Source organism: Podarcis filfolensis (assembly GCF_964270895.1).
Source record: "Podarcis filfolensis genome assembly, chromosome: 13".
NCBI classification, from domain to species: Eukaryota; Metazoa; Chordata; class Lepidosauria; order Squamata; family Lacertidae; genus Podarcis; species Podarcis filfolensis.
The window spans coordinates 53,530,704-53,542,863 of NC_139615.1; the positions used below are offsets into that span (position 1 = coordinate 53,530,704).

The 12,160-nt window shown below is 42.4% G+C and overlaps 1 protein-coding gene across 1 annotated transcript in view; it reads left to right on the forward strand.

Annotated features, from left to right (window-relative positions):
* Window positions 1–12,160, forward strand: part of SGSM1 (small G protein signaling modulator 1) — a 96,653-nt gene that overhangs the window by 27,147 nt on the left and 57,346 nt on the right. Inside the window, exons 3-4 of the mRNA XM_083583816.1 lie at window positions 6,769–6,931; window positions 7,575–7,727. Coding sequence (XP_083439942.1) covers window positions 6,769–6,931; window positions 7,575–7,727 — 316 coding nt within the window. The remainder of the gene's footprint in view (window positions 1–6,768; window positions 6,932–7,574; window positions 7,728–12,160) is intronic.

Consider the following 12,160-nt stretch of genomic DNA (forward strand, 5'->3'; position numbering starts at 1 on the left):
ACCACTCCTCTTTTTTTAACTTTATCAGACGAGATAAATTCTTGCCCTAGTCTTTTATTAACAAGTATTTTCCTGTGTAGCCTCATAACATGAGTTTCTTGTAAGCAGATCAAGTCCAGATGTTCTTTCTTTAATATATGAAAGATCTCTTTTCTCTTTTTAGGGGAGTTAAGTCCATTACAATTCCAACTTAAAAGTTGCAGAGACATGATTAATTAGTTAGTTTTCCCTCCTACTGCACCAAGTTGTTGTTCTTCTTCTGTCGGTGGCTTGTCTCTCCTTGAGCCAGATATCAATTAGTCCAGATATCAAATTTGCAATCTCCAAGAGTCCTTGTCCTGACATCAATAAATCCTCAGCAGATTCCACTTCCTTCTGTAAGTCCTCTTCGTGATCTTTCAAAAACTTGTCTTTATCGTTTACTGTCCTTATTCTTATTTTCTTTCCTCTATATTTAAAAGATAGGCCTTGGGGGAATTCCCACCTGAAAATTATTTTGTTTTTTCTCAGCAAGGCAACCAGGTCTCTGTAGTGGGCCCTTACCTCCAAAATGTGTTTAGGTATGTCTTTGAAGATTTCCACAAAGGTATCCTCAATTTCCAAGGTTCTTTGATAATGTAGATTCAATATTTTATCCCTTTCTTCCTTTGTTTTTAAGGTTATCAGACAATCTCTTGCTTTATTCTTTCCTTGTCTTCTGCCGAGTCTGAAAGCACTCACAATAGTGAATTCTTCCTCCCCCAGATCCTTCTGCCAAAATTGTGACAATTCTTTTGTGAGAAATTCTGCCAAATTATCTTTCTCACTTTCTGGCACGCCTCTTATTCTTAGATTTCTCGCTTTTCCTTCAAGGTCTATCATGGACAGCGTCAAATCATACTCTTCTAACTTCTTATGTACCGGTGGAATCTGTTCCTGAACAGCAGTTGCAATTTCCTTGGCCTCTTCAGCCAGTTTTCTGGTTGAAGCTGATTCTTCCAGTAATTTTTCAATAGACTGTGTATTAGAGTTCACCTTTTTCCCTAGTTCATTGATACTTGAAGTATTCAAATTAATGCTTGAGGTGTTCGCATCAATTTTTGCGCAAGCCTCTGCTACTTGTTTGTTTGTCTCTTCAACCTTGTTGGCCAACTTCTCCAAAGATGCATCAATCCTACCCAATGCTTGGGCCAAAAGTTCATCAGTTGACATAACCTTTAATTTTACCTGTGGGGCAGCAGCTCCTGCTGTGCCCGCTACACCCCCTATTGAAGGCCTTCTTGTAGTGTCAACTTTGTATTGTCTTCTGGACCTGGTAGTTTTTTCCTGTGTCAACTCTGCTTTTTTATCATCTGCCATAACAGTCACATACACTCCCAAGGTCAGTCACACACTTGGAGAATTTGTTTGGGTAAAGTAGAAATTTTCCCACAGCAATACTTGTTGTCTAGAATGTTATTGCAACATAGTCGCCTCTAGGGGTCACAAATCCAACTTCTTATTGCAACTTTATAACAAATGATGTTCTAATAAAGTCCCAGTATCTTAGTATCAAATTTTTAGTCCCAAAATGTTACCTTCGTTTCCCAGATATTTTATCCACACTATATCCTTTGCAGAGCTAAATCAAACTTTTATTTCCACTCTCCTTTTGACAGTTCCCTCTGATCGGCTTCCCTGTCATAGGCAGTCCGTTCCCAGGTTTTTAAGTCAGCAGATATATTTTAAAGTTTCCTTTCCTTGCAGGTCAAATATCTTTCAAGTGTCTCCCCACTGTTCCTGCTAACAGTGGGGTAGTTTTCCTCTTTAGATGCTGGATTTTAATCCTTCCGAGAACTCGTCTTTCTTAGTCCCAGCTTTACAGTCTCTTTACTTTTGATCTGTTAACAGTCCGGGAAGGCAGACTTCCTGTTTTTACCTTTCCCGTTTCGGCCAAATTCTTTAGTAATTTTCTTCCAAATATATGTCAAAATCCTACTCACGGGTAGTTGTTTTCAAGTCCAATTAGCCAGTAAAGAAATCAGCGCTCTCCGACCCTGGCTGTGCGGCTTCACTTCGCGGAGACGGGTAGACAGCTCTCAGCTCCGCACCCCTCACCCCTGGTCCGTTCCGGAGCCTTTAAAAAGGCTCCTTTGCAGCGGGGGGGGGAGCGCAAATGGAGCCCGCCGAGCCTTCAGTTCACAGGCTTCCCCGCCTGTGATTTTTTTCGGGTCGCCGCTTCGCCGTAGCGGTAGAACCCCAGCTCCACGAAGCCGATTTCCTCCGGAGTTCAGAGGAAATCCGCCATTACGATCGCTGGCGCTGACCGGAAGTCCCACAGACTGGTTTTCCAAGTTCCACCATTGGTGTCCTGGGTCTAAGTCATCTTCTTCTGTGTCATCTCTGGGGGGTTCTTGGGCTAGTGCCTCCCACCACTCTTCATCATCCAGCCAGGCCCCTGAAACAAACTTCGAACATGCCTGTACAGTGGTACCTCGGGTTACATACGCTTCAGGTTACATACGCTTCAGGTTACAGACTCTGCTAACCCAGAAATATTACCTCGGGTTAAGAACTTTGCTTCAGGGTGAGAACAGAAATCATGCTCTGGCGGCGCGGCGGCAGCGGGAGGCCCCATTAGCTAAAGTGGTGCTTCAGGTTAAGTACGGACCTGAAACTGTTCTTAATCCGAGGTACTATTTCTGGGTTAGCAGAGTCTGTAACCTGAAGCGTATGTAACCTGAAGCGTATGTAACCCGAGGTACCACTGTACTAGATATTTTGGGAAGGGGTTTGTCTGTCTGTTCCACCCACCTATCAAATTTGACCTGTGAGTGGTGGGTCAGGGAGCTCCACCCCAGACTTGTCACCAAAACAGCAGTGTCAGTGCCCCCTTTTTTAGATAACTGACAATGACTTTTCCTTGTTTGAAGAAGCACTCTTTTTGAGCACTAACCCCTTGAATATGTTCTCGTTCATTCGCAACTGACAGTAACACACCAGAAGCAAAGTAGCCTACGAAAATGAACCAGTGTTCCCTGAGTTTGCAAGTTGCCCTCACAAATTTTACTGAGCTTCTGTCAGTTAATCAGCAAAAATTATTTGATTTGTCATTTTGAAGCCTTATGAAATGGGCTGTAACAGAGGAAGCATGTTTTTTCTTCAGAGGAGGGTAAGTGGGGATTGTGGGGGTTGGGCTGGATGGCCTTTGGGGTTCCCTTCCAAGTCTACAATTCTATGATTCTAGGTAGCTTCTGCTGTTTCTTCCCCCCGCTATGCTGTGGGCTGCCATGCTGTCTGCTGATAAGGGAGCTTGCTGGCAGCTGAATGGGTTGGAAACACTGCAGCTTGCCAAAGCTGAAAATAATTCAGACCCAAAATGCTAATTTACTCTGTCTGGCTCCCCCCTGCCCCCCCATTGGACTCCAGAGAGACGGAGCCGCACTGTCACCCGCAGCAGGGAAGGCAAATGAATTCACAACAGCATTGGAAAGACTTGGGGGCCTGCAAGGCAAGTGCTCTCCCTGGCTCATGCTGTGGACCTCTGCTACCCAAGGGCAAGAGTGCCAGTAGGGAAGATGCCTCTGTCCTGGTTCTGGGCAATGTCAGCCTTGGGTGATAATTGGAGACATCAGCATCTCCTTCACTCGTGGACATCCAAGGAAGCTGGGTGTTGGAAGATTCAGAACAGACAAATGGACAGACTTCTTCACCCTGTGCGTAGTTAAACTATGGAACTCACTCCCACAGGAGGCAGTGATGGCCGCCGACTTAGATGTCTTTAAAGGAGGATGAGACAAATTCATGGAGGAGAGGGCTATCAATGGCTACCAGCCACAATGGCCATGCTCTGACCGCCACAGTTGGAGGTAGCAATGCTTCTGAATCCCAGTTGCTGGAAGCCACAGGAGGAGAGGGTATTGCTTTTGTGTCCCAAAACTGCTTGTGGCTTCCTACTGGGGCATCTGCTTGGCCACTGTGAGAACTGGATGCTGGGCTGTAGGCCTGTTAGAGCCGGCTCTTCCCAAGTTCTTATGTTCTGAGAAGGATCAAAGTGGAGTTGGAGTCCCCCCAGCAGCAGGTGGTAAATGGTCTTTGGGTACCTGGTTGAGGTCACAGGTTGCGCCAAGCTGGTGGGTCCAAGCTGGCATTGATATCCGGGGACTGACAATGTTGTGGCAAAGATGGGCTTGGACAGCTTAGGGAGGAGCTTTTCTGAACTTCCAATTGTTGAAGTGCAATCTCTAGAGCGTTGCCGTTTATTTTACTTTTCTACAGTGTTTGCTCTTTGCACTTCAGCCAAAACAGCTACCAGAGCAGCTTGCGTACAATTGCTCAGAAACATGGCAGTCCCAGCTGTCAGACTCACAGATTAAAGACAGGACACAAAAGAAGAAAGGGGCAGGGAGGGAAGAGGAGGGAAATCTCAACTCTGGCACCAAACGCTAAAGTGGAATAGTGCTTTCTTATAAGGATAATCTGGAATGGAGGTCATTTCAGGGCATCAGGAGGTGTTTGTTGGAGCTGATCTCTCTGCAGAACTGATAAGAGTGTGAACAGGTGGTAAGATGAACATAGGATGGACCACTTCCGCCACAGCTGCCATGGCAAACAGCTGTTCCCGCAGTAATGGATGCCAGCCATGCAGTTAGTTAAGGATATGGGAGTAATTATCCTTGCAAGCCCCGCCCCCCAGGTTGGGGGGAGAGCTTTCCCTCGTGGATTGTCCGATAACTGCTTCTCGCTCCGATGGAATGCAGGGGCAGGGACGCAGAGTGCATAGCACTGCACGTATTGGAAACTCCCCAAGGCGGTTGCCATGAACGGCGGTATCTCTGTTTTTTGTAAAATGTATCTGATTTTGGACATAAGAAACATGTGTTTTGGAAGAAGGAGAAAGATAACCTGCTAAATGAATCAGCCACTGGGTGCCAAGGTTTTGATCTGGAGAGGACTTTCGTTATCATAATTGGAATGCTACGTAAGTGAGGAGGAGCCTTTGTTCTCTTTGTGTATTTGTTGTGCTATGATTTGGCAAGTCTTCACTGAAGAAGAATCAATTATTAATGGAATGAAATTATTAATGAATTACAACTATATATGGAATGCTAGAGGGATTCAACAAGAACCTATAATTTTCTTCGTTGTTGTTGTTTAGTAGAGTAGTCGTGTCCGACTCTTCATGACCCCATGGACCAGAGCACATCAGGCACTCCTGTTTTCCACTGCCTCCCACAGTTTCGTCAAATTCATGTTGGTCGTTTCTATAACACTGTCCAACCATCTCTTCCTCCGTCGTCCCCTTCTCCTTGTGCCCTCAATCTTACCCAACATCAGAGTTTTTTCCAGAGAGTCTTCTCTTCTCATGAGGTGGCCAGAGCCTCAGCTTCACGATCTGTCCTTCCAGTGAGCACTCAGGGTCGATTTCCTTCAGAATGGATAGGTTTGAGCTTTTTGCAGTCCATGGGACTCTTTTCTTTATGGAGTACTTAAAAGAATAGACTGTGTGAAATACTGTGATGATTTGTGACATTGCCCGTTAAAGAGAGCTCTGATTCTGATTTATTATGGTTTTGGCAAGTCACCAGCTCGTTAGAAGGAACAGGGAGATAAACACTGGAAGTAGGCCAGAAGCCGTGGCCGGGCTCTGGAATGCTTTCGGATGGGACAAAATGGAGACGTGTCGCACGTAGAAATCAGTTCTCGAAGGAGGGGCTGATTAGAACAGGAAGGGGGGGGGAGAAAGAAGGTAAATAAATATTTTACACAGCTACAGGATATAAAACTCCCTCTGCAGTTGAATGGATATGGATTTATTAAATACGTTCGAAAGTGGTCACATCAATGGCTGCAAAAACCCCCACAAAGGATTAAGATCGGAATTGTGGAACTTGGACTAATTAAGAGAATTGGCGCAGGATCAAGGAATAACATCAATAACATCAACTCCTGATAGCCGGAACATGGGAAGTCATCCAAAAATGTTGATTTCGGAACTGATTAATTGGTTCTTTTGATTGTATTGTGATTTGGCATGATTTGGTATTGTATTAATGTGGCCTCCATTGGATTGTTATTAATGAAAAATTAATAAAAATTATCATAATAAAAGAACATAAGAAGGACCTTGTGGATTTTGTCCCGCATCCTGTTCTCACAGTGGCCTGTGGTATGAGAGAGGGAGAAACAGTTTTCTCTGTCCACTTTCTGTTCATCATTTTATGAACTTCAATCCTGTCTCCTCTTACTCGCCTTTTCTCTCAACTAAAAAGTCTCAAACTCTGCAACCTTTATTTATAGAGGAGTCCCTCTTTTCCTTGGATCATTCTGGTTGCCTTTTTCTGAACCTTTTCCAACTCTACAATATCCTTTTTGAGGCGAGGCAACCAGAACTGGACACAGGATTCAAAGTGCAGTTGCACCATAGTTTTCAGCATTATGATGCCAGCAGTTTTATTTTCAATTCCTTTCCTAATGATCCCTAGCATGGAATTTGCCTTTTTCACAGCCATTGCACTTTGGAGTGACATCTTCATTGAGACCCAAGGTCTCGCTCCTGGTCAGTCATCGCTAGTTCAGACCCCGTGCACATGTACGGGCAATTAAGACATTTTGGTCCCACATGTATCACTTTACACATTTCACTGAATATCATTTGCCAGTTTTACCACCCATTTTCTCACTTTGGAAACATTCTTTTGGAGCTCTTTGCAATCTCTTTTTTAACAACTTCCCATCATCAGCGAACTTGACTGCCTCACTGCTCCCTCCTAATGCACCATCTGGCCCCTCTCTCTTGTCTCCTTCCAGCTGCCGTTGAAGCCTGTGTCCTCCACGGCCTCAAGCGGCGGGCGGCGGGCTTCCTGCGCAGCAACAAGATTGCTGCCCTGTTCATGAAGGTGGGGAAGAGCTTTCCTCCTGCTGAGGAATTGTCCCGGAAGGTGCAGGACCTGGAGCAGCTCATTGAGAATGTGTAAGTCTATGCTCTGAGCCTGGGTGTGCGCATGGGGCTGAGACATGGCCAGACATCAGCTGGAATGGGGCTTCAAGCAGCAGAAGGAGAGCTTTGGCCCTTGCATTTAATCCCCAGCATCAGGCCCCTGGAGAAGTCTGGAGGGCCATTGGACCTGGGTTGCTAGCGCAAGACTTATGTGATTTTATGGTGGTATTTTTATTTACTGTAAGAGGATTGTTTGATTTTATTCATTATTTCTTCATGGGTGTTCTCATTAATTGTTCATTGTTTAAATTTTGTTATATTTTGTAACTTGGTAAATTATGTAATTATTTTTTTATTTGTGAGCCACCTTGAACATAGTTTGTTCTGGAATGGCAGCATCCAAATAAACAATGACGATGCTGAGACTCCTGGACCAATAATTTTTGTGACATGAAAAAGTAGCCTCTGATTTAGCCCCAAATTGGTCTGTGCAGATTAGGCCTTCTTTTGCTGCAATTTTCCTTCCACATTCTTAAAAACCTGGGTTATATCCTTTTGTAAGCAAATATGTCCAGTAAATAGATGAGTGCATCAACTTTGTGCATGTCTTTCTGGGAGATTTTGGCCGGCCACAGATGTGGGTGAATGTGGGACTTGTTCTCCCTTCTTCCCTAAGGCGAAACCAGAGCCCGGGTGTCCAGGAGAGCACACGCAAGGCTTCCAAGCTCCCCAGCCTCTCCCCGCAGGCCATCAAGCACCTCTGGATCCGGACGGCACTTTTTGAAAAGGTCCTGGACAAAATAGTGCTCCACTTGGTGGAAAACAGCAGGTAAAGAGAGACAATGAATGGCAGCAGTTTCCTTTGCCTGCCTCTGCTCCTGCAGGAGACATCCGTAAGGTTCGTTTGCACAGTGAAACTTTGGTCTTTTCAGCATCTGGGTTCATTGGACTTCACATGGGAAGTAGGTGTTGTGATGAATTCCCCATGTGCCTGATCAATTTGTGGAGATCCAGAGGTTGTTTTAGGCCATTTGGAAAGCATGTCTGAAACTGTGTTCTGTTGGACAAGAAGAGCCTGCAGCAAAATGTTGCAGTGCCCTCCCCCCCCCCCCCCCCGCAAAGCAGGAATGTTTTTTGAGGTTATGATATTATAAGTTGCTGGAGGTTTGAGTAGTTTTCCATTTTTACTTCCCAACTGATGCACAACATTTTGTTTCTGAGCATGTCCGGTTGAGCTGGGGAGAGATACTTTACCCCCTTAGGTTTTAAAATATAAAAATAAATAAAATAAGTCACCTTGGAATCTCACAGGTCGGAGCTAAACAGTATAAATTGAGAGCATTTGCAGATGATTTAGTATTGACGTTACAGGAGCCAGAATCTAGTACTAAAAGGGTTTTAGAACTAATTCAAGAATTTGGTCAAGTGGCAGGATTCAAATTGAACAAGTCAAAAACTAAGGTTTTAGAGAAAAATTTAACACCGATTGAAAGAGAGAGGTTTCAGAATGAGACAGGTTTGAATGTGGTCAAGAAAGTGAAATACTTGGGGATTAACATGACAGCAAAGAATGGGAACTTATTTAAAGATAATTATGAAAAATGTTGGACGGAAGTGAAAAAAGACTTAGAAATTTGGTCAAATCTGAAGCTTTCCTTGTTGGGTCGAATTGCAGCCATAAAGATGAATGTATTGCCTAGAATGCTGTTTTTGTTTCAAACACTGCAAATTGTGGACAAGATGGACTGTTTCAAGAAGTGGCAGAAAGACATATCTAGATTTGTCTGGCAGGGCAAGAAGCCCAGAATAAAATTCAAGATATTAACTGATGCAAAGGAAAGGGGTGGATTTGCCTTGCCAGACTTTAAACTTTACTATGTATCAGCAGCATTTTGCTGGCTGAAAGCCTGGCTGCTTCTTGAGAACAAGGTTAAAGCACATAAAGCATTTAAGAACCATATTGTCAGGAAAGCTTTGTTCAATATTTGGACAAGATATAAGGATTTATTGGAAAATAAAACACGAAGGTGGCTGTCACCAATGGAAGCAAAAGCTCAAAAAAAGCTCAATATGGAGGCCAAATGGCCGAAATATTGGGAAATTTTGGAACAAGAGGGAGATAGGCTAAAATTGCAGAGTTTTGAGAAACTAAAAAACAAAGTGCGAGATTGGCTTAATTACTATCAGATAATGGAGGCATATAACTTGGACAAGAAAATTGGTTTCCAGGTGGAAAAATCAAAATTAGAAACAGAACTGTTAGAACCCAAAACTAAGATTTTGTCAAGGATGTATAACTTGCTGTTGAAATGGAATACTCAGGATGAAACGGTGAAATCTGCTATGATTAAATGGGCACAAGATGTTGGACATAACATTATGTTTGCTGACTGGGAACAGTTGTGGACCACCGGTATGAAATTTACGGCATGTAATGCCTTAAGAGAGAATATTATGAAAATGATATATAGGTGGTACATGACCCCAGTCAAGCTTGCAAAAATATATCACTTGCCCGATAATAAATGTTGGAAATGTAAAGAAACTGAAGGTACATTCTTTCACCTTTGGTGGACGTGCCCAAGGATTAAGGCTTTCTGGGAAATGATCTATAATGAAATGAAAAAGGTATTTAAATATACCTTCCTGAAGAAACCAGAGGCCTTTCTTCTGGGCATTGTCGGCCAATTGGTGCCAAAGAAGGACAGAACTTTTTTTATGCACGCTACAACAGCAGCAAGAATACTTATTGCGAAGTATTGGAAGACACAAGATTTACCCACTTTGGAAGAATGGCAGATGAAGATGATGGATTATATGGGACTGGCAGAAATGACTGGCAGAATCCGGGACCAGGGAGAAGAGGCTGTGGAAGAAGATTGGAAGACATTTAAAGACTACCTACAGAAATATTGCAAAATTAATGAATGTTAGAATGATGTTGGATAGAAATTAAGTGGTTTCCAGCTGTAATGCTTTAAGAATATGGAAAAATGAATTGATAATGGATGAAAATACTGAGTTATAAAATGTTAAATTATATATATAAGATAAATGAAAGAGGGTAAGGATTTGCTGATTTGATTAGTTAAATGGGAATACAAGAAGGGGAGGTGTGAGGAAGTCAATGAAACAAGCAAATGAGTTTTAAGTTATGAAAAATAAATGTTTTTAATTTTTCTTGTTTCTTCTGTATGTTTTACTTATTTTTATTATTATTATTATTATGTGTTTTTGTATATTTGTCTTTGTAAAATCTTAATAAATATTTCTTTAAAAAAAAGGAATCTCTCTGGATTAGAAGGTAGAGTAGAAATCAAATAAACAAGCAAATTAATAAATAAATAAAAGGCAAAACTTTAATAATATCTAGTGATATTCAAAACCACTATGAACATAGCTATAAACTATACAATGTACAGAAGCCAACACAATTCTATTAAAGATAAAAACATGTCTCTTTGTGGTTAACACCAGACTGCAAGTACTGCAGAACAGCTTGTTGCCCTTGGGCTGAAGGCATTTTGCCTAAATTTTAGGTGCTGCAATTGAGTATTGTATCATGTCTTCTGATGGGGGCTCAACATTCTCAGCTGCTGGTCAAAGCTAGCCAGCAAGGGATGTGGTCTAGTGGGGTGCTGGATTCTCCCTGGCTGGGGCCAGGTGGGTGGAGCTCTGTCTCTGGGTCTCCTTGGGCAAACACAGATCAGGAGGAGAATTGGGCAGCGCAAGATAATTTGTGATTTTGGAAGGGAGTGGAGTGGGCTTCTTGTAGTGGGAAAGCTTCTTATCTTTCCCCCCTTTTTTCTCTCTCTTTAACTTCTTAAAAGGTGCTGTCATTTAAAAAGAATATAAAAAGGAAGAAGGCATTGGGTGGTGGGGAAGGAGATAGAGAAAAGTAAGAAGCTCCCACTTCTGTCATGGCAGCCTCTAAAACTGCCCCCATCCCAAACTGTGTCAGGGCCTGTATGATCACTGAAAAAGTCTCCTCCAATTAGCGCCCTTCAAATAAGGTGGTGTATTCGGGACAGCCATTTAGATCTACCTCTGCAAAGAAATCTGTGCCTTCCTTTTGGGCATGGATGTGGTAGAGAAGGACATCACTGCCTTTAACCTGTGTGCTTTAAAAGCATTATAGCTACAGGGAAAGGCAGGAGGGAGCCTCACTGATGTTGCATCATGCTGAATTTTAGTCCCCTGCAGGCCAGACTGAAAGGAGGCTCTGGCAACAGCAGAATTTAAATCCTGTCATTTGTGTTAATTCAAGCCTGTTTCCTTCTCAGCTCCTTTTCCAACAGACTGATAAAATGGTATCCTAGCTTAAGCCAAGCTCATAATTTTCAGTGAGCAGATTAATGGTCATACAATAGCCTAGTTCAGTGCTGGAGAATTTTCACTTTTACTGGCATGCAGAGGCAACTGGAGGATTACCCAGCGGTATGTTAAATGCAGTGCTGTGCTTAAAAAAAGCCCTCACCCCATTATTTCCCCCCAACCATGCTCCATCAATTAATGAGAGAAATTACATTTGGAAGTTAACAAGGGGGAGAGGAAATTTTGGTGAGATTCTCATGGGTTTTGGGGGTGCTGACCTTATTGGTAAATTGGCCCAGGGGTGGCTGTGAGGGTCCTTACCCTTACCCTTTTTTTATATATAAGATATTTATTAAAGTTTTTAGAAGTACAAAAAGAAAAATAAAAAAACATCATTTTAAACAAGAAAAGATAAAATACAAAAAAGAAAAAAGAAAAATCAGAAAGAAAGAACAGAGAATTGAAATCCATTAAGCAAAAAGAAAAATCAAGAAAAAATACAGCAAATCTTCCCATTACTTATCTTTCATTAGCTTATTTCCCTGACCTCCTCACACCTCCCTTTTTTGTATTCTAAGTCAATTATCCATTTCAGCAAATCCTTTCCCTCTTTTCAAATTTTTGTCCCGTAAATTTATCTTGATATTAATATAACTTTACTTTCCCTCCTTTCACCAATTAACAGTCTATTTTTCCTAAATCTTAGTAGCATTTCTGCTAAAATCACATAAATTCATTCCTACATCATTCTAACATTCATTAATTTTGCAATGTTTCTGTAAATAGTCTTTAAATTTCTTCCAATCTTCCTCCACCGACTCTTCTCCCTGGTCTCGGATTCTGCCAGTCATTTCCGCCAGTTCCATGTAGTCCATCACCTTCATCTGTCATTCTTCCCGGGTGGGTAGATCTTGTGTCTTCCAATACTTTGCGATAAGTATTCTTGCT